This window comes from Mauremys reevesii, linkage group 1 (genome assembly GCF_016161935.1).
Source record: "Mauremys reevesii isolate NIE-2019 linkage group 1, ASM1616193v1, whole genome shotgun sequence".
In the NCBI taxonomy this organism is placed as follows: domain Eukaryota; kingdom Metazoa; phylum Chordata; order Testudines; family Geoemydidae; genus Mauremys; species Mauremys reevesii.
In genome coordinates, this window is record NC_052623.1 from 144,641,290 (window position 1) to 144,667,224 (window position 25,935).

The 25,935-nt window shown below is 41.9% G+C and overlaps 1 protein-coding gene across 3 annotated transcripts in view; it reads left to right on the forward strand.

Annotated features, from left to right (window-relative positions):
- Window positions 1-25,935, forward strand: part of PHEX (phosphate regulating endopeptidase homolog X-linked) — a 133,641-nt gene that overhangs the window by 18,500 nt on the left and 89,206 nt on the right. For 2 of the 3 annotated variants that reach the window (XM_039520930.1, XM_039520931.1), the window contains exons 4-7: window positions 15,359-15,445; window positions 17,439-17,665; window positions 21,277-21,345; window positions 22,763-22,879. In XM_039520930.1, the coding sequence (XP_039376864.1) occupies window positions 15,359-15,445; window positions 17,439-17,665; window positions 21,277-21,345; window positions 22,763-22,879 (500 nt within the window). Of the gene's footprint in view, window positions 1-15,358; window positions 15,446-16,278; window positions 16,288-17,438; window positions 17,666-21,276; window positions 21,346-22,762; window positions 22,880-25,935 lie in introns of those variants that run through there. The other variant, XM_039520932.1, reaches the window with a different exon arrangement.

Here is a 25,935-nt window from a genome sequence, read left to right on the forward strand (position 1 = left end):
ACACTACCCTCACGAGGGAGGCAGGTGAATATTTACTATGTCAAAAATGAAACACGTTTGTCGAGACAGTATAATTGGTGTTGATGTTTAGATCATTAGATGTGCTTTAAAATAAAAAAAGAAGGCAGCAGATTAAAACAGAGCAGGCCTGGATTAAGGCATAGGCAGTGTTGGCCAATGCTTGGGGCCTGGAATCCTGGAGTCAGCTAACAAGATCTCAGGTTGTTTTTTTTTTAAATTATATTTGTAGCCCTCATGGATGCAAATAAAAGCTTCAAAAGGTGAACCAAAGTGAAGTGGTGCCTGCCTGAACCTGTACACAGCCTGAGTCAGTAGCTCCAAGAGTTGTAAGCAGCCCTGTTCATCATAATTCTAAAACCTGCTGCCACCCAAGAAGGGGTAGGAAATAACATGAGAGGGTCTACATGGGTTATGTCCAGTGCCCTGGATTGCTTCTACTTGGCCTGGCAGGAAAGGAATATTTTCTTATTCCTAATTAAAAGCGTACACAGGACAAAAGTGTAGCTTTAAGCCTCTGCCTGTGGTGCCTCTTGGAGCCCTGGGAGAGCATACACAGCAGTAACAGCTTAGTATGATTTAGTAGGTTGCACTTCGTTAGCAGATGCCAGCTCCTCTCCACTGGCTAGCATGGAGTGGGATGGGATCATGTCCCCATCCTCTGCCTGCTTTACTGAGATTCCTTCCACTATTGTTGGTGCACAAGGGCTGAGGTTGTACCTGACTCATGTACAAAATCACAATGAGGAGAATGGCTACCTGGCTGTTTTCCCCTTGAACATCCCAGCAGGTCTTACCACACTCTGGCCCCAGAGTAAATCTAGAAATGAGTGAGCGTGCACATGGGTCTCAAACCTGGGTTCCTACACAGCTCTTGCACTTTGGCCGCCACTGGGTAACACCCAGAACTATTGGAAGTGAGAGGCTAGCAGAACTCTGACTTCTCCAAGAGGCACTGTCCATGAGGATCCTCACTAAGGACAATAACTGGCCTCACTGATTGGCTGGACCATACAATTTAAGCCAGAAGGAGGCACAGGAAGTTGTCTGAGCAAAGGAGAGACTTCCTGACAGCTGCACTGGACCTGACTCTTGGTTGATCTTTGGGTTGGACTTGGGTTCTGACTAGGCCTGACTAGGCCAGACCACCCATGTCCCAGTCCTGACAGCTTGCTCGGACCACTAACCCCTTGACAGAGCATAACCTTCCAGGCATGGATCCAGCAGAGCCCCTCACACCCCAAGGAACACTGGCATCTCATGAGCTGGTAGTCTGCAGTCAGGCAGACAGCCAAGTGCTGCCAGGCACAGGCTATGCAGCTGGCTGCTGAAAACCAAGGTTGCAGGACCAAGTGCTCCAGCTTCTTACTGAGAGCACTGTGCTTTGGACCTGAACCAGCACCCATCATTCCTCCGCCGGAATGCTTTGACAGGGATTGCCAAAGATTTTGAGGTTTCATGAATCAGTGCTGCCTCCAGTTGCTGCTTCACCCACAGATGTACTCCTCCGACGCAGCCAGAGTTGTGCCATCAGCACTGCCAGCCCCCAGTGGGTGGGAAGTGTGCAATAGTTTTCTAAGGACCACAAGCAGAGCACTTGGCTTGGCTATTTCAGCCACAGATCTTGAACACCAATTCCTCCCAGTATAATTATGCAGATATATTTGAACCCCCTCCTCCACCGCAGACTCCCTACCATCACAGTGGGAGTATGACTGCCCCATAGAATAGCAACCAGGAGTGAAGAAAGATTCTGTTTGGGTGCATTTATTCCATGTCTGAGCCTGAGCCATCTGCCCTGCAGGCTTACCTTTAAGAAAACCTGCCCAAAGAGTTTATTTGCAAATCCACCTGTCCCACTGGGGTGCCAGTACTTTTCATGAAAGGGAAGAATGGAAGCTTCCGAGTGTGTGTGTGTGTGTGTGTTGTGTTGTGTTGTTGTGTTACCGTGCTTTGAACCAACTCATAATCAGGAATTGCTATCCACCATCACTCATGCAAGTGGTTAGACCATGTGGAGGCTGTCTGGGTATACACCAGGGATGGCCTAACTTACTGATTCTCCAAGCCACATACGACAATCTTCAGAAGTTCGGGAGCTGGAGCAAGCAACCCATATCTGTACCACCATCAAAAGGCTATGCCAGCACAGCGTCTTCACTAAGCTGGAAAAGTCTGTAGTTCACCAGTCCTCCATAGAGTTTCTAGGGTTGCTCCAATTCACAGAGGTGTCAAGATGCACCCCTGCACAGTGAAGGCAGTCCTCGTTTGGGTGACACTGTGGAATGTTGGAGACCTGCAGCATTTCCAGGGATTTGCTAACTTCTATCCTAGGTTAATCCTGAAGTTCCCAGAATGAGTCACCCTCCTCACCTCCCTGCTTCACAAAAGCATTCAGTTCCACTGAGTCTCTGAGGCTCAACTGTCCTTTCAATGCTAAAACTCGCGTGCAATTCTGCCCCTTTATTGATCCACCCAAATCCCACAGAAGCCTTCACCATGGAAACAGACACCTCCAACATAGTGATTGGGGTAGTGCTTTCCCAGAGGTGCAGCCCCGCAACAGGGTTGCATCTATGTGCTTTCTACTCCAGAAAACTCACCACTGCAGAACAAAACTCTGAAACCCTGGACAAGGATTTCCTGGCAATTAAGGTTGCCTTTGAGGAATGGGACCACTATCTTGAGGGATCTGGTCTCCAGTCCAGGTGAATACCAACTATAAGAAATTGGAATATCTGCACAGGGCCAAGGCCCTTAATCAACAACTTCTCTGTGCCCTGTTCTTCTCACACTTCTATTTTGTTATCTTCTGTCAGGGCCTAAAAATAGAAAGGTCAATGTGCTGTTCTGAAAAGGAAAGCATCTTGAAGACCTGAAAGGCCCGAGCCCTGATGCTTCAAGCATTCTTAAGCCCCAGAACTTTTTTGGCATGTCCCCTTGTTGAGACCTGTCTGCCTGGATCTAGCTGGGCTCAACCCAGGCATCCCCTCCCCCGTCAGCGACCAGAAAGTGTTAAACAAGAAGGCCCTGGATGTCTGCTAAGGGATCCTCTATGTGACAGAATGTTCTCCTGAGCCCCCCAAGAGTTGTAGCTCTGCATGCCTTCCGTGATTCCCCCCAGCAGGTCATTTTGCTGTACCAAAACCCAACAGCTTGCCTCACAGTTCTTTTGGTGGCCCCACACGTGAGCCACAATACAGACCTATATTTCCTCCTGTAACACCTGCACCCTTGCCAAGGCACCATCTGATAAACCTTTCAGACTCCTGCAACCCCTTCAGGTATCATCCAGACCCTGAGCAATCATCACCCTAGACTTCATATAGGAATTACCCAAATCCAACAGATTTAGGACAATCTTGGATGCAGTATACCACTTCTCCAGATGGCCCACTTTATTCTCTGCACTGGGCTGCCCTTCTCTGGGGAAACTGCTCAGCTCTGAGTGAACCATGTCACTTGTCTTAGTGGTCTTCCAGAGTGCTTCAATAAGTATGCCACTTCTGGAGAGAGGCCGTCTGAGTATTAGTCGTTTTGCGCCAGCCCTTCATCTGCCTACCACCCCCAGACAAATGACCAAATGGAGAAAATTAATCAAATTCTGGAACATTACTTCTGGTGCTATATCAATCATCATCAGAATGATTGATCCTATCTATTACCCATGGTGGAGCTTGTGTACAACAATGTAGAACTTCCACAGGGCAGAGCACCTTCTATTCACATTATAGGTACTCCCCTCATTTCCACCTGGAACTACTCACAATTTCCTCCAGCCCTGCATCTGCAAACCGGGTACAACTGGTATGTCAGACCCAAGAGGATGTGAAAGCTCACCTGAAAGATGCTAAGAGGAGATACAAGCACTATGTGGATTAGTGTCAACAGCAAGCTCCTTTCTTATCTGGGAGCCACAAAGTGTGGTTGTCCACCAAATACCTATGCTTGGATAGGCTATCGCTCAAGTTAGACTCCCAGTTTCTTGGTCCTTACCAAATTCTCAACTAAGTCAACACAGTCACTTTTAAGCTCCCCCGGCCTCAATCCCTTTGGATATACCCAGAGTTCTACACATCATTGCTGAAGCCTTATGTGCAAAATACATTCCCACCCTTCCCCCCTCTGGTTCATGTCCAAAATCATGCTGAATATATTGTCCACAAAATCCTCAACTCCAAAAGAAAGGAGGGAAAACTTTGATATTTGGGTAACTGGGAGGGCTGCAGACAAGAAGAATGTTCCTGGGAGCGCATGGAAAATGTCCATGCTCCCGACCTACTGAGAGCCTTCCTTGACTCTGATCCTGGGAAACCAGGCCCAAAGCCACCCTGATGTGCCCTAGGGGAAGGGGATGATGTAAGTCCATAGGTCTCGAACCTGGGCCCATGGGTTACAAGCAGCCCTCACACCCTGAGCGTTGCTGGGCAGCTGATCCAGAACTACTGGAAGCGAGAGTTCTAGCAGAACTCTAACCCTTCCCAGAGGTACTGCTGATGAGGGGTGATGACAGGCCCCACTGATTGGCTAGTTCATACAATTTAAGCCAGAAAAGTTGTCCAAGCAACCGAGAAACTTTGACTGCTGCACCAGACCCAACCCCAGTTCTTGGCTCCTGTACTCTGACCCTGGCTTGCACTCTGGCTCTGACAATTAGGCATGACCACCCTGCTCCAACCACTAGGTCAGGCTGCCCATGTCCTGGTCCTGACAATAAGGGTCATTGAGATACAATACAATGCTAACATTAGAGATTGCCTGACATGATAGTTTAAGAGCTCTGAAGGGAGATGATTCTGTTGGCTTGATGGGTTTGATTGTAATGGAGGAGCTGAGGGCGCGTGCTAGAGAAACTATAGAAAGAAACAAAGATAGTGGAAGATTGACAACAGAATGGGACAATAATAGCATGAGTCTGTGTTAAGGGTTTGATGAAAGTTAAATTGCTGAAGAGGAAACAACGTGTGTAGCTTTTGTTTACAGATGTAATTATCAGTCTATTTGTATTTTAACCAAATTTGAGACAAACATTGGCTCCTTGGATCCTGAAGAATTATAGGTTAAGATATTCTTGTAGAGTTATGTGAATTATTCAGAAAAAAAGTGAAAATTTTAAAATTCAAATTTTATACTTTTCATTTTGAATTCATAAAATAATCATCCAGTTTTAGAAAATAACCTATCTGGGTAATACAGTAGGCCATAATTTGTTTTGATTATTTTTTTAAATTAAAGACCTCTACATTGTGACTTTGTTTTGACAAAGATAATTTTTGCATATGAAATCACATTTCTGCACATTTTTTCTGCTTATTTGGTCATTTCCTGAACTTTTAACAAAGATCAAAATATCAGCTTCATGCGTTAACAAAGAAAATTGAAAATAGCTCTTGCAAAATTTGTTTTAAACAACTTGTAAGGGCCACCACTCCAATTGTTTATCTACCACAGCTGCCAATATTAGCAATATTATAACCACCACAAACATAGAATGAAAGACGCACTCCATTCTATACTGGCATTTTCACCTTCTCAAACTAACACGGCTACCCCTCTGATACTTGTCACCTTCTCAAAACATTCCTTTTTTTAAGAAGAAAATTTCTTATGCTTAATCTGAATATAGAGCTCAATATAGAGCTGATTAGGTTCAACTAAATTGCATGAACCAGTTCTGAGTTATGAGGGATTTTGAATTTACTTGTTCTTTTGGAATTTTAGAAGCAAGCTTGTATTTAAAAGGACAACCTTTTGCAGATTACCTTTAAAAAGGAGTGTGGTACGAGTGGGAGTTATAGACTGAGCAAATTAGATATCCGAACTAGAGTCAAGCAGGTGAATAAAGGTGGCTTGTGCTGGGGGAAAAGACTAAGTGTAGTTCTCATCTCAATGAGATTCCAGGAAAGTAATATTTTACTAAATACCAATTTTTAACAGGAAAAATGGGTAGGGTAGAATGTTTGACATTGGGAGAAGGTCTCAACATGATTGGCTTTTCTAAAACATGATGGAATGAAACAACGTAATCAAATACTATAATAACTATACTGTGGAAGCTAGGTTGGGTTTTATTGGTACATAGGATTCCATAGACTCTACTGAACTAACTTCTGGTCAGGAAGAGGACCATGACTGAGGTAGAATCTTTACTGAATCCCAGGCTACAAGAATACAAATATAAGACCTAAACATGCAAAGAGAACTATTGGGGTGTGTGTGCACAAAGGTCCATGTGGTTCTGTTTGCAGAATCGGGGCCATATCTTTGCTGGTAGGTATACAACCAATGTCCCGATCAACACAGTGAAGTTAAGTCAGATGGCCAAATCCACCAGTGATGTAAGAAGGTTGCAACCTCATTGATTTCAGTGGAAATGATTCCGTGTAGACCAGTGGTTAACGTGATCCAGAATATTTATTTCAAAAGAGTTTAAGGAAGAAAAAATATATACTAGAAGGGTGATAATGGGTAATTTCAGTTATCCAGACTTGAATGTCATAGTGAGATGTAGTTTGAATTAAATGTTTCACAATATCAACATCATAAAATATTTTTTAAATGATAACATACCACAAGCAATGTCTTCTCTGAACAGCTCATTCTGAGGCATGACAGGACTGGTTACTCCTGTTCCCTATTAATATGCAAAAGATCAAAACGTATTGGTTAAATCTTATTCAGAACCTCCTAGATTTACCCAGATTTCTATATTAGGGGAGCTGTGGTATGCAGCCTACTGAACGCAATTTCTGCACATAGAATTCAGGAGAAGAGACCACTGGTCAAGTTAGAGGAACAATGTTGTGCCTAATTTTAGATGTTTGTGGCTGGTATTTTTATTTTGAGATAGAACATTATATACTTAGTGTTTCTTCTTTCATAAAACTCCCAGATGTCAGCCCTCTCTCTCTTATATCCAAGCTCTGTGGGAACTTCCTGAAAAATGGAAGTAGAAATCAGATATTCTAAATGAATGTCAGCTGACCCCAAACCATTCTGAAATAATACTTCTTGGAATGTGCTAGTGTAAATCTGCACCACTATAATTAAGGCTGTGTGTTTGTCAAGACATGACTTCCGTAACAAAAGCTCTGGCTTTCATTTATTGTTTTTTATCATGGTGTCTGTTACCCTGGCCAGCCCACTACTGGAAGAATCTTCCACAAATGTTAACAAATTTGGCTCTCTATATGTCCAATGTAGAGCGTATGAAAAAATCATGGCATGTGATCATACTATTAAAGCCCATAGTCATATGCACATTGTGGCAGAGCTAACCTTGCACATGTAAACTTGTAGGGGTTCAGGGTGCATCTTTAGTGTTCTTTTAACATACATATTTTTTGTATGGAATAAACATATAGTATGAGAGTAGACATTTCCAGCTCTGGCACTGACTTGCTTTGGAACTTAGTGCAAGCCATTTAAGGTCTGATTCTGAAAGATATTGAGCATCTCACGTGACATGCTGGGCAATTTCCACTTCTGCTGACTTCAGTGGGAGTAAAAGGCATTCAATGCCTCCAAGGATCAAGCCCTTACTCTCTCTGGGTCAAACTCTGCTTGCCTTTACTCTCACAAAGGGGGACCATTGAAATCAATATGACTACTCACATGAGTAAGATAAGCAGGAATTGGTCTTCTCTGGCTCATTTTCCTCATCTATAAATGTTGATAAAGTTGTACCACCTTCATGCTTAATGTCTATAAAGTGCTTTGAGAGCCTTCTCATAGATTTATAGAGTTTAAGGCCAGAAAGGACCATTAGCTCATCTAGTCTGACCTCCTGCATTGAGCCCAATAACTTGTGTTTAGTTAAAGCGCATCTTCCACAAAGGCATGCAGTGTTGATCTGAAGACATCAAGAGTTAGAGAATCTATCACTTCCCTTGGTAGTTTGTTCCAGTGGTTAATCACCCTCACTGTGAAAATATTTTGCCTCATTTCTAATCTGAATTTGTCTGGCTTCTAGCCATTGGTTCTTGTTATGCCTTTCTCTGCTACAATAAAAAGCCCTTTCATAACCAGCATTTTCTCCCAGTGCAGGTACACTGACACACTGTAATCAAGTCACCTCTCAGTCTTCTTTTTGGTAACCAAAACTTATCAAGCTCTTTAAGTCTCTCATTCTAAGGCCTTTTTCTCCAACCCTTAACTCATGTTTGTGGCTCTTTTCTGCACCCTCTCCCACTTTGCAATTTCCTTTTCAAAGTGTGGACACCAGAACTGGATGCAGAATTCAAGTATCAGTAGAGGCAACGTGTGTGTGTGGGGATGTGGAGTCATGTGCCCCCCCAGATTTGCTGCTTGGCTTGTACTGAACATGCTGAGTAACACTGCTGAAGCCATCTGCCCCTCCTCTGCCCCCCCCCCCCACTATTGTCAGGCACAGATCGCCTGAGTATCAGCTTAATCAATGCTGTATAAGCATTAAACTTGCCTCCCTATTCCCCCTCACTACTCCCCTTTTTATACGTCCAGTAATCACATTGGCTCTCTTTTGCCACTGCATCGCATTGGGAGTCATGCTGAGTTGCTTGTCCATTATTATGCTAGAGTTCTTTTTGGAGTCACCACTTTCCAGGATACAGCATGGATCTATTAGGTTTTTCTACTGCACCCATCATTATGGTATCTGAATGCCTTCCAACTGGCATGCTCACACATGTGGTTCCTTCTCCATTCCTTGGTGAAAGGTGAAAAGTATTGTAATATATTTCAACTCATTATCAAATCTCTCTTTCCAAATATATAAATTTGCTATTTCTACTTACTGCAAATGTTGGTAAAGGCAGTGGTGGGGGGAATGAATACAAAACAAAAATGTAATTGTCTTTCTTGGGATAATAATCTCTCCCCAGTTGTAACCAGGAAGGTTTTCAGATGTGTGAAAAATATGTTCTTCTCATATTGGTTTTTCTAGTGCATCAACTATACCTAGTTAATCACATGCTTGGTTGATATTTGTTTCTGAGAGATCTATTATATGTGCTAAATAATCAAAAATAGCATAGAAAGTATACAGTCTATAGATGGACCATGACTTTGGTAATTTGAATCTATATTTTTATTCTGAGTAAAAATGAAATGCAAACTGATCCATCTTTTCCCAGACCTTGCTGTACAACAGATTCTTTTTCATGCAGTCCAAATTGGGGAGCCGGGGGAGGAAGAGAGATTTCTCATTGCAGTAGATAAAACAAGGAGTCTGAAAACCAAAGAGAAGCTGTGTCAGACTGTAGGCTGGAAAATCAACAAGAGCTAGAAATAGCAAGTAAGATTAAAGGTACCAATGTAACCACAAGGCTATTCTCAGGCAGCTTTAGAATAGTTAAAAAAAAAAAAAAAAAGGGAAGAAAAAGAAAAAAAAAAAGCTTAGGTTGTAAAGTGAATTATACTTACTTTTAACAGTAGATGATTGCTATTTACTGTAGGGGTAGTAGACCTCAGAAAGTTTGCCTTTTTAGTCTATCGTGTCCTAAAACAGCACTCACTGAATGGATTTAGTAAGAATACCTTTTCCCAAGGGAAAGATGCTGCGGCTACTGATTCTGTCTGCCTATCTAATAAGATTTTGTACCGTGCCCATCACACTGAAGTCTGAGCATCTAGAATTCATAGTGTTGAGCACTGTTCCTAATTGTATATTATTTTATATTAGAGTTATCTCCTCAGTGCTTTGGGCAAGATCTAGTAAGAGCTATATAAAGTGATTTGATCTGATTCTTAGCATTGAGGCAGCCAAAAATAAAGAAATTTGCAACCAGAGTCTTTCAGCCTTTAACTCTCTTGACAAAAGGAAATGACCCCAAACCAGTTAAACAATTTGGAAAACTAAGAAGGTTTAAGAGCCCATGAACACCTTGAACATACTTCGGAGCACACAGATGACACTAAATGAGGGAAGTTACAGCATTCCAGAGCTTTGGAGCACAGTTAACAATAGATTTTGTCACTTGCCCTATTTATATCCATCTTTACATATAAAATAAATCCTGTGCCCAAGCCACATGGCACATACTGAAGTGTAGAAACCAGATGATGAGACTGATAGTAAAGTCCCTTGGAGAAGAATTTTGAAATTAGTTTGGAACTTTGAAGGAAATTAAAGCAGTGACTAAAGAGAAGGCATAATCTAGTTATAATGGACACTGTGAGATAAAGTACTAGTTTCAGAGAGGTTATCAATCAAGTTAGATTTCCTTCTTTCTAATCTACCTCAATACCTATCTAGTGTCCTATTCTATGCCCATGACCATGATGTCTAAGACAAAGTGTACTAACGGATTCTGGAATCTGAAGCACCGTGAACTATTCTTACTCATTTTTATATTCTGCCTTACAGACACACAAAACACAGTCTCTGTCCCGAAGAGTTTACATCAAAAGGGACTCAGAGGTGCTGACTTCTTGAAACAACTAGAGGTGTCAGTGGGAGTTGTGGGTCCTTAATACCTTTCAGGCGTAGGCCCTTAGTTATTGGGCACCTTTCCGTGCTGTCATTTAGGAACATCTATCCCAGAGATCGGTAACCTTTGGTACACAGGGAAATCCTCTGGTGGGCTGGGGTGGTTTGTTTACCTGCAGCATCTGCAGCTTTGGCCGATCGCAGCTCCCACAGCTTGCGGTTCACTGCTCCAGGCCAATGGGGGCTGCAGGAAGCGGCGGCCAGCACATCTCTTGGCCTGCACTGCTTCCCGCAGCCCAGGCCAGGTTTTCAAAAGAACTCAGCCTGTTGGGTGCTAAAGTCTTGAGAATCTGTCCATAGATGTTGGAATGGTAGCTGCAGGTTGCTGAGCATCTCTTATAATCTAGACCTTAGCTAGGTGCCTAAATGGGAGTTGAACATTTTTGAAAATCTGGCCCCAGTTGTTAGTGCTGAGCACTTGAAAATTGGGCCCTGGTCTCTTGAAAATTTGGTCTACTTGTCTCTCCCACCCCACTCTGTTTTCCTTATTCAATAATAGTAATAATAATTATTAATAAAAAGCTTTACGACTAATAAGACTCAAAGAGCAGCAATGTACTCTGAATGATTTTTATTTTAGATTATGGGAAACAATGAAGAAAGAGGAAATGTAAAGTCTCTAGCACAGCAGGTGTCTCCTCTGTAGTAGGCTGCAGCTATTCGTAGAACAAAATGATTGTAGAACTCTATGTGTAACACCAACAGACCCTGGTCGTCAGCGGGTGGGATCGAACCTGAAGCCTCTGGAGCTGAGCGCATGAGCTTCTACCACATGAGCTAAAAGCTATTTTTACCTAAGGCTTTAGAGCAGACTCATTAAAATCTCTCTCTCTCTCTCTCTCTCGTCTCAGTGCCACTAGATGGGACACAACACCAAGCCCAGGCGGTGTGTGGGTTACATCTGCACTGGGAGAATTCTTAGAAATGTAAATGTGCAGCATGTATGAAACTAAAGCATCGGTTTCATAGCTTGAAGCACTACATTCCCTTCTCTTTTTGTGGTGCTAGCCTCCTTGCCTTTGTTTATTGCACATATCAGTCTCTCACTATTCCTGCTTCCTTTACTAGTTTCATACCCTTCCCCTGTATTTCAGAACCCTCCATCCCATAGTAATATCAGGGTCATTTCTCCGTTTTGTTAATTTTAACCTCTCTAACCCTCCTCTTAGGTCACTACTTCTCTTGTCAGTTTTACCCCCTCACTTCCTCCATGTCTCAGTCACTTTCAACAGCCTTGGGAATCATATTACCAGTAGTGGCTAGCAGCAGGCTGGATTACACATGAACTCAGATAGTGACACATGGACCAGGCACCAGTGGGTTAGGTTATATTGACAAGTAACCATGAGAAGAGGAAGCATACTCATGTTACAGAGAACAGGAGACAATACAAAATGGTATTGTGCATCTCAGCAGCTTCAGATGAAACATTCTTTGATAAGCTGGACTGTGCAGAGTCTAAAAGTTTTGAAATTAGTTGTTATTTATTTTTTGAAAGGGGTCCTTGGAGGGCTAACACTCTCTTTAGGGATAAAAAGAAGCTATGTTTTCATAAACCGAAATAAGAAGATAAAACACACACACGAGTAATAATCTGTATTAAAAGAACATTATTTGGTTGCAAAGTCAAGCACTTGAAAGGTAGCAAATACCAGGTTTACGGTTGCCTGTACAGCCTTAATTCTGCCCCCTTGTATATCCTGTGCACTGAATGAAGCAAGCATCTTGTGGAAAAAGTAATAGATGACTATGTAATTTAATACTGTATCATAACACATACGCACAAGGATGCTGGAATTAAAATTGTGCAAGCAAATGCAAATCTAACACTTCCTAACTTTTGAGAGCTTGAATCTGAAAACTAAATAACTTTCTTTTAATATAGCTTTAAATGTAATTTTCTAGAGTGTTTTAAAAGGAAAAAGGTTCTATCATGTGTGACTGTGACCATCCCTCCCCCAACATCATCATCATCATCATAGTTTAGACTCTGAACTGTTAGCACTGCAGTACAAATTGCTACTGCTGGATCTTCAGAACTAACTACATGGGCTGTAAGCAGCAGAAGGTTGTTATCCCTGAACGTGGGTTGACCACTGGGTGCAGGTGCTGGTTTGTGAAGGGGGATCCCAGCCTGGCCTGGCTCTCTTCCCTCTTTCTCTAGCCCCCACGAGGAATTGGTGTAGCTCCTGCCCCACTTGGTGCCCACAGATGGTGGGGTGGATTATGTGGTGGGTTCGGATAGTGGTTGATCTTGTGTGCAGTTTTTCTGTTTTGTTTCCTATTCCCTCCCTACCTTTGAGAGTTAGAGGATCTGCAGCTCCATCTCCTCAGAGGGACAGGGGGATGGCTGCTAGGGAATAGGTGTTCAGTCTGAGTGGTGATGTTGCAGTGTGAGGTGAAGAAACCTTTCCCCATGTTGGTACTCTCAGAAGAGGGCAGAGGCCCCTGGGCCCATATTCCAGGTCTGGGGATGGGGGGACCCTTTCCTAGCCCCCTACAGCTGCTCTGGCAACTCCCAGGTATTCCTGTTGCTGCTGCTTTGGTGGTGACATGAGCCTGGCCTTAAAATTTTTGTGTGCAGTTATTATTCTAGAAGCCTGCCAACATTTTTCCTGAGGAATGCAAGCAAGAGAAGAGAAACAGGAATTTTTAACAGTTTATACCTCAGCAAAAAATGACAGACAATGAAAAAGCGCTTGTCTAGCCTGAGCACATTCCACCTGCCCAATATCAAAGGCCTGCTGCAAACAATGGTGTGAGAGTTTCTCACAGGAATGGTTGCCAGAATCCTTCATATGGAAAAGTGTTAGGCTGAATATAGAGGTTGCTACCAACTCCTCCTATAATGTGTGTGTAGGTAGATATAGATATAAAGAGACCCATTCCTCCTCCTCCTTTCCTCACTCTTCCTCAAGTACGTGGTAGCAAAGAGAATTCTAGTACTTGAAAGTTTTCATACACGGCACTTTAAATAGGAGAAGGATGTCCAAATTGTGCATTTGGATAGTCACATTAGCACCTCAGGATATAAAAAGCAGAGAGAGAGGCCTGAACCAGAACACCAGTTTGGAATCCTCTCAAGTTAAGGGGCAGTTTGGATCTGAATCTGAACTTCGAGAGTCAGTCACATGTCTGCTGTAAAGAGCATTTATATCCCAAAGAGCCAATTTTTTGAGGGTCCAAATGCAGGATTTGACCATCTTGTTAAGATTCCCATTTTTGAAAACTGGGCTTCCCGTGTTTCACAGTAAGAATCCAGAATATTCTTTGAATTTTTTTTTTATTTTTTCTAAGCAAATTGGAAGTGTCTTTGTTTCAGTCATTGTTTGCAGTAATGTAATGAGTGTTACAGCTGCTTCCTGTAGCAAGTAAAAAAAAAAAGGTATTCAGTGGAAAGCATCAGGTCTGATTTTAATAGGATTTTATGTTAGTGCAGTTCTAGAGTTGGTTTTATTTTATTTTAGCTTATTGTCTTCCCCTCTTCTGGGCTTTAGCTATACAATGTTGTTAGCTTCCAATTTTCGTGACTGTTGCAAAACTCTGGCAAGAAACAGAAATGATTGCATTGGCTTTAGTAGGAGGCTATTTTTCATTTTTAGATTTATTAAGGTCTGAATCACAGTTTCCTTTAAAATTCCATATTTAAATCTTGGACAGATCTGATAATCCTGTTTAAAAAAAAATAAAGGGATTGAGCTACTTCCATTGAGAACTTTGCTCATGAGCCTTCTGGTAGAGATATGTTGGTGACAGTTATAATGTTGTATTTATGAAACTCAGAAATATTGATAAGATTGAGATTTGATATCAAATCTATCGGGAATTGTGCCCTGCAGTAGATTTGGGGAGATTCTTATCTGAAACTAAAACAGCATTATCATGCTAAAAACTTTGGTAAAAAACAACCAAACAATTTTGTTGTTCTGTGATTTTTGGTATTTATTCAGTTATAATAAGACAATTTTAACCACTTAAAACTGATGACAGCCACACTGTTGCCGAGGTGTTAATACAGAACGTCACCTGCAGTACTCTGCTACATTATGCATTAGTGTAGCTGGCAGGAGAATTTTTGTTGTCTTCTGCCATTTTTTTTCTGTGTGTAGATTTCTGCTCCTCAGATGGATGGATGTGAGTCATATTTGCAATGTTCTTTATGCCAGGTCCTTCAAAGTGCTGAGTGCCTCCTGAGAAATGCTGAGTTCCTTAAGATACTACTGAAGACAGTGGCCATTATGGGCACTCATCCTCATAGTTTCTAGTACTGTACCTGGTAGAGAGAAAGCTGCCCCATTCCTCCAGCATGGAATTGACTGTCATCGCCAAGCTTCACTCTTGTGCTCATCCTATAAGAGACAACAGTGGGGACAGTGGTATGGTAAATTATTGGAAAAGGCAGTGGCCAAAAAATGAAAAGCTGGCCTGGTAAATAGTGGTATAGAATAGCATAGGCCCTGGAATGAAAAGACTTGTTCAACTGCTTGCAAGATCTATCCTCCCCCATCCTGCCTTAAAAGAAAAAGGATGAGCTATATTCTGCAATGATTTTCACTTCCTTCATAATGCAGTTTAAAAAAAAATGTAATTCAGAGGTTGGGTTTTAAAGTTATTTGAAAGTCTCCTCCTTATTGGCTCTCTCCCCTCCCAACTCTTTAGAGTAACTCAGTTTAAGTACCCTGGAAGGGGTAAGGTTTGAGTCAACCCAGCTAGGATTTAAAACTGTTGTTTTGAGGAGATGAGTGGCATTTAGACCATGAAGTCATCCCATGATGATACATTTTCCAACCAGTGGCATGATTTAAAAAACAAACCAAACCCTGCATTTTCCAAGGCCCGGGAGAAACTTATTTTACTGTGTATGCTTCACAGCACTGCTACAGAAATCTATCAGCAAGAGACGGGACAGTGAAGCTGTACAGAAAGCCAAGATCCTTTACTCATCATGTATGAATGAGAGTAAGTAACTTGATTTTATTTTGGGGCATGGGTAGGCTGTGACGTGCTAACAGAGGAAAGCAGTAAAACCTTAGACCCAGACCCTGCCGTTGTACCCATGCAGGCCATCATTTGTACTCACTGAACTTAGTGAGGCTCCAAGCAAATGAAGGATCCACTCACATGGATCCAATTACAAGTTCAGAGTCTTATTTTGTCAATAAAGTCAGGCAGTGTGCCTCTGAATATACAAAGGCACAAGATACCCTATTCACATAGTTCTCCTTTGAAAAGTGATTATGCTTTAAGGGCATCTCAAAACGATGTGGGAGCATTGACTGACAGGTTAAATGAGTAAATCGTTTCATAGAATCCTCTGATGGAATTGTTCAGCTGGCAAACTTTACCATCTTGGCTTGTGCCCTCAGGCTTCAGGCTCTGCAATAAATATTTGTCACCCCTGCTCTTCAACACTAACCAAAGTCTCTCCTTTATTATCATACTAGTATGTACAGTTCTGGCCTGAGGATTTTGGAGAGGGTAAGTGAGGTGATACTTTTGGGACAGACCCCAAACTCAGTGGAGTCATTTGACATTAAAAGACAGAGTGAAGGAGATCAGGATCTTTAGGTCCCTCAGCCTTTTGCTGGCCCACCCCTGCTTGTTCTCTTTGACCTTAGCGAATGACTTCCATCAAGTAGTTTTCAGAAACAAGTTAGAAACAATGTTCATTTTTTCTAATGAAAATTGAAATTCTTCTTTGCATTCCTATTTCCTCTACACCAGAGGCACCCAAATGGTAGGGCCCACAAGCCAACTCTTCAATTGGGCCCTGACAGCAGAACCCTCTCAAAGTATCTCCGGTATGGCCTGCAGTATTCCTTGCTCTTTCCTCTCATCAGTGCAGCTGTAGTGTCTTCACCTGGCCCTAGCCTAGGTTGTGGTCTCTTGTAACTGTATCTCCACTTTCAACTCTCACAGTTTCTTCACCAGTCACATTTGATTGCGTATGTCTCTAGAACCTCCACCTCCCAAAAATCTCATGCTGCCCTAATGTCTTCACAAGGGGCTGGTACTGTGAAATCTGTTTTACTTGTGTCTCTTCCGGGTCAAATGCAGTTAGCAATTTATCTTTAAAGTTTCTGGAATCTCATGAGTCAGTTCCTTGCGGGGGTGGGGGATCAAACCTGCTAGACTTGGTTCCTCAACATGTTCTTCTGTTGTTCTCCCAGAATTTTTTTTTAGAAGTTGTTTTCCCCCCCAGTCTTATGGATTATTTCTTTTCTGATGCTCCAACATGCTGTGAAACTGACTGCCTACATATTTTTTCTGTTGCACACTCCATTGTATTCTTGGTCTGGCCACTCCCATTCCCTCTCAATTTTGTTTGCAAATAGCAAGTATTCCTCTGACCCAATCAAACTCCTATGCCAGTTGTTGAGCAATCACCATCAGGATTTTGTCACTGCATGTTATTTCATTCCCTGTTAGCCCCCAGCCATTATTTAAAAGGCAAGTGTAGTTTTTCATCCCGTTTTCTTAAATAACAAATGACATTTCTGTCACTCTTAGGGTGTTCCATAGAGTCCATCACTATAGTACTTAAGCTGATTCTTACTTTATATTTGAAATCTGACCTAGATTATCACTATGTATTATTTATCTGAAACATTTCTTCCATTGGCTATGATGAACATCCCATAGAATTAGAGTATAGAGAGGTTTACATTCCAAGGACAGGCACAGTGCAGCTGACTGCAATGCAAGTTTCTCCTTGCCCAGGCTATCAGTGCTTGATTTGGATAAACTGTGATAAAGGAGTCATATACTCTTATTTTCAGAGGCATCTTTTCAGCAAAAGACCACCCAAGGCATTAGGTTTGAGCTATTCTGTTTAGTCTTGCCTAGAAATTGATCAGTCTATAAATCTTTCTATTTCATTAACATGACTTTATACCCACTACTGGGTTTGAATTGTCTGGAACTTTAATGTTGGCACATCTTGTCATTTAAGATAAAATTGAAAAAGTTGATGCAAAGCCACTGTTAAGTATACTGAAGCATTCGCTGTTCCGTTGGCCTGTGCTGGAATCTAACATCGGACCTGAAGGACAATGGTCAGAAAGGAAGTTCAGCATGCTCCAGACCCTTGCAACTTTTCGTGGTCAATACAGTAACTCTGTCTTCATCCGTTTGTATGTGGCTCCTGATGACAAAACCTCCAATAAACACATCTTAAAGGTACAGTATAACATTTCTAATATGCTACTTGTCATAGATATGTGATCCATTTTAAAAAGTGAGTTCAATACTGTGTTAATTTAAGTTTAGCTGTAACCGTTAGTACCCAGTGGTTTGTATATATACATGATCACCCATATATGGGAATTTAGAAGCCATTAGTTACCAAATGTTACACTATCACGGGTGAAAAATATATGTAGATAGGGTATTTTATTCCTTAATAGGGCAGAATTGTGAGTAAAATACATTCCTGATGAATCAATAGCCAAGATCGATGTGGGTATCCAAATGAGGTTAGAATCTGATTCTTGATGGTTTTTGTGTCCTGTATATTTGTGTGAGGAGGAATATTTTTTTCTGTGAAGATAAAAGATGGTGTATCATTTGCAAGTATTATAAATTTGGGATATTCCACTTCATTAGGCACTTAATTGGTGGCACTAATATCTTGTCCTATATTGATATGTCATCATTCATTTCATATGATCTCCAAACTCATTCATGCTTTAAATACAGGAGTCACTTAACCTTTCAGTGAAATGCAGTCACTTCTGCAGTATTACATGGTTGCAGGTTAGCAATTCATGTCAACACTACACAACAATTTAGGACAGTAAATGAATTAAAATATGTTACCTAGTTGTATCCTACTGAAATTTCAGGGGAAATTTAGGTAGTCAGGTTGTCACCAGGACAGGTAGAATTTAGGTAGGTAGGTTGTCACCTGGGTTAACATGTGAGACTTTGTCCAAATTTTTGTTGCTTTTTAAGGAGAAAAAAACAACCCTAAACTATATAACCCAACCCACCGTTACCAGCAATGAGATTGTATGTCTGTGCTAGAGAGAGTTAAAGGCAAAGTGGAAAGTGACCAGTCACGACAGTGAAATAAAATAGGTGATCCTTATATAAAAGTTGCCTTCTGGGCATTACATAGATTGCGTAGGGATATTGTGGACCTTAACTTTTCTGATACTAGATTTGTTATTGATTCTGGGTCACAGTTTTCAAAACCAGGTCAGGGATAGCCAACTGACATAAATTTTTATATTCCTAAAGTTCCCTTAAAGAAATTCTTTCCACTACTGATAGAGTCAATAGTAAATCAAGTTAATGAGCCACTTCCTTGTTTTCATTAGCGGATTCCCACGTACAGACTACTTGAATGATGTTCAGATCTGGAAGGAATACTTTGGCCAAAGGTCTTTTTCTAATGGGTGAAAGACTAGAAACTGTATAGGAAGTATTTTCCAAGAAGCTATTTAGATAACCCAACTCACCCACATAAATTGTTGGTTGGGACAGATGCTAGTCTCCCAGTGATGGATTATACCTACTAGTGTGTCCACTGAATCTGTTTTGTAGTATTTAAGTGCATAAGTAACTGAACGACTGCACAGTCTGAATGACTGCTCATTGCTAATTTGATTAGAAGCTCGATTTGCAGAGTGCCTCTGCCAATATTCTGCTTAGTAACTAAATGTTTTAATTAATTCCCAGCAGGGTAGATGAGGTAGATGAGTAATGAAGTATTTAAATCTGTTTACGGGAAGAGAGATATTTTAACATTCTTAAGCTTTCTCTTTCAGCATTACAGGTTCATGAGCAATGTGGTTCAGATGAAATAAAAAACTCTACTCAAATCCAACCTGAACCTTTTCCTGAGGGCTAAAGAAGTTGATTAGCTTTCCTTTGCTTTTGGTTTTTCTCACATCTTTGCATTTCTTGGTTTCAACTAGAATATATTTCCAGCCCTAATGGAGCCAAGTATAAAAACATTTGGAAGAAATTCTGTTCTTCCAAGACCTCAAGCCTGATTTCTAGACCAAAAACGGTTTGGCTAAGTTCAGATAAGCATTTCAATCATTGAATGATTACTTAAAACAAACAAAATAATCCGAGGTCTACTATTGCTCCTGTAGGTACCTTCTTTTCACTTGGACATGTTCAGAAATAGTACAGTGATATTGTTTCTCAGAAATCATAAAGCTGTTGAGTATCATTGCCACGTGTTTTTAAACAACTAGAGGAATCTTCCTAAGTTCCAGCTGAAGAAGTGGTTTCTATGAATAATTTATATTATTCTGTATAAGATATGTTACAAAAGCTTTCAAATAGCAGGTGATATGGAAATGACAACATTTACGTATTTGACACTCCGGTTGTTTTTATTTATTTCAAATTCTAAAAAAAAATGCACACATTTAAACCTCCCACCAAATTTAATAAATATAAATATGTTATATTGCTATTATTTGTTTCTTTCTGTTTCTAAAAATGTGCCTGTGTAAAACTATATACTTAAATCTAATGTTTGTTCATTGGGCAGCACATCATATTTTTTAAAAACAAAATTCTCCAGAGTAGTAATCTTGCAGCAATGATACTGCTGCTAGTGGCCTCATCAATATATTATTCAGTATTTTGAAACTGATTGTGCCTTCAAAATGGGCATCTATACCCCAGTCTAACATGAGCCAATGTAATGCTTTGGAAAAAATGAGAGTTTCCAGAAGTAATTTAAAAAAAATTGACTTCAGAGGGAGTTTACCTGATTAAGGACTTGCAGTAATATGCAAGTATCCTGGCATTATTATTTCATCCTGCAGAACAAATATAAATCAGTGTGAACCTTAAACGTGCTGCAGAACGACTCTCTGAAAAAGGTTTCAGCGCCATCTTTTCAACAGTAGGACAATCTCATTTATACTGCAGGTGGTGGTTTGTTTATTTCTTGAGGCTTCTAAAGCTTCATTGAGTATGATGGAGTTGAGGTCAGTCCGAGTGTGGTTAATGCCATGCAGTGCACTTTGAAGTTTTCTGCTTGTGAGAGTTCCTGTGGGATTTATCACAGTGTTGCCCAATTGATTGTATGTTAGTGTTATAGGACAGCATAACAGGGCAGTGTGCCCCTTAAAGGGCCAGGGGAGCCAGGGAGCAGCCTGTCCTATTCTGAAGAGGAGCCCAGCTGGCAGGTGCTGGGAATCATCTGTCCCAGTCAGACAACATTTAGTGATTGGGGGTAATGGATCCCAGTCAGGGGATATAATTGAGGGCCCCAGTCTCATGAGGCTGGTTGGGACCAGGAGAAGGCTTGGAATGCACACTCTGGCTGCAGTAGATGGCTGCAACAGAGCAGGAAAGTCCTGCGGACCCTCCTACGTTGGGCTAAGGTCCAGTGCCTTAAGCTTTTACAGGCCAGAAAGCCCCACAATCTTAGCTGTAGAATGTGTTACAGTTTTTTGTGTTAAAGAGTCTTGAAGAGCTGGATTCTTGGGCATGGCCAGTTGTTTATCCCAAACTGGTGATCAGATCCACTAGCCTCTATATCACCTATTCAAACTACCAGAAAAATACCACAGAGCTGCCCAGAGGATTCAGGGGGGCCTGGGGCAAAGCAATTTTGGGGGCCCCTTCCATAAGTTGCAATACTAAAGAATACTATATTCTTATGGGGGCCCCTGCAGGGCCTGGGGCAAATTGCCCCATTTGCCCCCCCTCTGGGCAGCCCTGAAATACCACTCCTATTGATGGCGGTTAATTGTGTGTATGTGTGTAATACAGACTATATAAGGAATATTATATACTTTTCTTGTTTATTTTAACAGCTAGACCAAGCAACCCTGTCTCTAACCGCACGGGAAGATTACCTTGATAATACCACAGAAGCTAAATCTGTAAGTATTAGTAACTTGAGCTTTGATAAATCATTTTCCCACTATGAATTTTTTCTTTTTAGCTAAGCTCCAAATTGAGATTGGGCTCTGTGGTTTGCTATTTATGCTTGTTTATACTACAGTTAATTGCACGTCTCTTGTTCTCATCCAGAGTATTCTTCATTTTAGAAAAATTATAAAAATAAAAATTCAGCTCTGCATTTCCTCTGAACCAAACCTGAACCTTATAGTAAGCTTTGGCTTGGTTCAATTAAACTATGTAAAATAACCTAATGTCTCTAAGCACCAACACTGTATTAAGTTCTGGTATTTTAGATCATTATTGTCAAATACATTTAGATGTATTTAATCCCAGAATGAGGAGGCCCTCAATAGGTTCCAAGGTCTTCAGTTTCTTTTCTTACTATGGCCCCTTCCAAACCTCTCCATACTCACAGTTGAGTAGGGATTGCAAGATCCAAAAGTGTTCAATGATTATCCCAATATTTAGTACTTGCAACACCTTTCCCCCTAAGTATGATGGGAAATTATGCAATGTCCAGCACCTGTAGCTCCAGACTCTACAAATATATCCCCACAGTCTTCATGGGGCATTGGTGATACCCCTCATCCAAGTTCTGACCCTTTTCCTTCCCCCTCCCAGCTCTCAGGTGAGCTAGTGAGTTTTCCAGTGGCATCCCTCTGGCCAGGTGGTGTGTCTCTAGTGAACTACATCTACCAGAAGGTGAAATATGTAGTTAATTGGAGTATAATTTTATTCCTGTCTTGAATGCTGGCTGATAGGATGCCCTCCAAGACATCAGAGGACCTAGGGCATCCAAAAGGTCAGTGCAAGACTGGAGGAGGAGAGTGAGTTGTTGCAGAGAGTTCATTCTAGGAATATATTTTCTATGCAAATATACATATTCAATTGCTTTGTAAGGGCTTGCCTACACACAGACTTAGTGCACAGCAAGCTGGGGTGTAAATCTACAGGACACTAGCTTGCCATGAACTGGCCATGTGGATACTGCTATGCACGCTGTTTGATACAGTAGTAGGTCAAAGCACCATAGTGAACTTTTAGTCTACACGGCCGCTAGTGCATGGTATGCTAGTGTGCTGTAGATTTACAGCTTGGCTTGGTGTATACTAACTCTCTGAGCTCTAACATCTGTAGGTATGTCTCAATCCAACACACACATGCCATTTGGTATGTTTTGAAAGCTATATTCAGTGAACCACAGAGAGATCCTGTCAGCACAGTACCTATTATGGCGTTATTTCCCTGGTTCTCCTGCGGTGGAATCAAGCCAGTCTCACAAAATGCTTATATTCCACTTGAAACAATGACTTAAATGCAGAATACTTTTCTTTTTACTGCTACAGCCACCTTAGATGTAACTGCAATGCTCATTTCATTCTTCTTTCTCTTCAGTATAGAGAAGCCTTTTTGCAGTTCATGGTTGATATTGCAGTGCTTTTGGGTGCTAATGCCTCACGGGCAGAGTCTGATATGAAGTCAGTTCTGAAACTGGAAATTAAAATAGCTGAGGTTAGTAATTTTCTAATGTGTAATTGTAACTAACTACTAAAAAGATGCACGAATTGAAACAATATTATATTACTGGTTTTCCTTTGTGCAATTATTTTATATTAACATACTTCGTAACATTTCTTGAAAGGTGAAGTGGAAGAGTAGAAACAGTAGTGAAAGTATGAAAAAGAAAAGCCCAAAGCAAACCTTCTGTATTTGTTAACTGTTAACTCAGAAATCTGTTCTGAAATAACCAACCACGGGAGTATAGTCCATCCTTTAAATCTGCAAAATAATTATTAGTTTGAGTTTTGATGTAGGCTGTTTTAGTTAAATGTGTCACCCGTAGTGCAATCAGCTGGGCAATGTATTATCATTAACTTATGCTTGTGAGGAAGGTTGAAGTAATTGTCGAAGTAATACCATTAAGTATTATTACAAACAGTTTTATGTCTAGCTTTCCTGTTCTAAATGTTCTAAAAGAGAACATTATTTTGTTGTCTTTTAGAACATTATGGCCACCTGAATTGTGTGGGCTTTTGTTTGTTCAATTACAGAATGATGGGTTTAGTCAATCAATATTCCATTTGTATCTGCATGAAAAATGAGGCCATGGTAGGAAAATGGATCCCTACTCACTCCTATAGAATTTATACTTGCTTTTTACCCATAAAACTCCTAGATCTCTGGGAACTGTTTGGAGACAAAGGCAACATTTGTGATAGCCCTGTGCTTCTTGCTCCGCTGACCTACATGCCAGCATGGCTCCTGCAGGGACTTTTCTCCCAGAGGTTGCATATCCTGCTAGCATTCCTGTGATCTCCTTTGGTCAGGGTGAGCAGGAAGGGTTTAATTCAGTGGTGACGAACTGTTATAAATTAGTGCTGCCCCATCAACATTAATGTACATGGAGTTTATGGTTTCTTGACAGAGCTGTGGAGAGCAGCCATCCATTCATCCCACCACCTTCTAACACAGGGGTGGGCAAACTATGGCCCATGGGCCGGATCCAGCCACTCAGGGCTTTGGATCCGGCCCATGGGATTGCCCCCTGTGGCACCATGGGCCCTGCGCCGCTCTCAGAGCCCTGGGCAGCGGCCCTGGGCCTGGGGGGAGGAGAGGCGCGCAGAGAGGAGTGCATTGCTCCAGTTGCCTCCTCCTCGCCTCTCAGGCTCCATCCCCCCACGGGCCCAGACCGGCCAATGGGAGGAGGAGAGGTACCTGGAGAGGAGTGGAGGCAGCACACGTGGAGCCACCTCCCCTCTCCCCAGGGGGGGGGGGGAGGCAGGGGCACAGAGAGCCTGCCACCCTGCTCGCTTTTATTAGGCGTGCGGTGGTGGTCGGAGCCTGAACCCCCACCCCACCCCCCCCCCCCCCCCTGCCCCCCTGCCTGTAGCTTGCACCCCTCCTGCACCCCAACTTCCTGCCCTGAGCCCCCTTGTATACTCTGCACCCCTCCAGCACCCCAATCCCCTGCTCTGACCTCCCTGCTGCACCCTGCACCCCTGTGCACCCCTATACCCTGCCCTGATCCCCCTGCTGCACACCCCAACCCTCTTCCCTAAGCCCCCTCATACACCTCGCATCCCTTCTCTGCCCCAATCTCTTGTCCTGAGCCTCTTCCTGCACACTGCACCTGCTCCCACACCCCACACTCCCTCCCACATCCCAACCCTCTGCCCTAGCCCTGCATACAATTTCCCAATGCAGATGTGGCCCTTGGCCCAAAAAGTTTTCCCATCCCTATCATAATACGTGGAACCTGAAACCTGTGGAGACAATTGGTTAAGCTTGTTGGGGAAGGATAGTGGGTAGCCTGCCATAAAGCCAGTTCTCTCCCTGTCACACACAAACACTATTAGTCTTGATGTGCTGATTTCTGCTGCTGCTTATCACAGAGTAGAAAGTATCATATGGCCCTAAAAGATTTTTTTTTGCAGAATTTGGGGTGATCCAAGATGGCAGCAGTGTATCAAATCAAGCATTCAGCTTTATTTTATTCAAAACAGTGCCTTACGGAACTTGCTTCATTGTAATGAGCATATTCTTCACTGTCTTTCATTAGATTGGAAAAGCAATACATGTTTGTTCAGCTCTTTAGGGACACTGCACATGGGTGCACTTTCCCCAGACATTGCCATGACATGTGGCTCCAGTAATTCCTTCGATAAAGCCCTACAGACTTTTAGTTCATGAATTTAGTGCACATGTGAAGCTGCCACATAGATGAAATGGTATATTATATATACCGTGTGCCCTATATTCATTTTAAGTGAACTTACTTGGGGAAGACTTGTTCGGGGAGAGAAGTAGCAAGAATGGAAGGAAAATATTTCTGAGACTAGATCCTGTGATTAGAGAGGAGATGGAGTGTTTAGAGAGAATTTGAGGGAATGTGTGGAGGGCAGATGCTAAGATTTCAGGTAGATGTGGGTGATTGCGAACTACACACAAGTAGGAAAATTTTGTGGGAGAAAGAAAGTAGAGCGTGCAGGATGAGTTTAAAGATTTGTCAGATGGCGGGGGTGGTACCTGTAGGCATGGAGAAAAATGGAAGTTTAAGCAGGAAAAAGTGGGAAGATTTTGGGGAGTAGAGCCTGTGGGGAGTGCGGGAAGATAAAGATGACATATGTGAGGGGCAGTGAGGGAAGGGAATTAAAATATCTGAGGAAAGTCATTTTTTCTGTATGGCTTAAGCAAAAGCCAGAGAAACTTGGTTTGGGAGTTTGGGTTGGAAAACTGCCATTAGTTTGGTTGGTCTGGAGTCTTGCCATCTGTGTCCTGTTTAGTTTCAACAGCGTCCATTGTATAGAAATTACCTTAGAATTAGACTGGAACCAGCATCTGAAATCCTAACACCCTTGAACTTTGAGGACATTTTGAACTGGATCTGAACTTTTGTGCTTGGACTACTTTTTTTATTATGGACAAACTGAAACCTTGGAATCAGGATAATCCTCATAATTTATGAATGGGCCTAGTTTTCTCGGTTGTATTTCTTTTTGACCAGACGCTTTTGAGGAGATGGAATGGACTTCTAGTTGAGGTGATGGAGTGAAGAAGTATTAATGGGC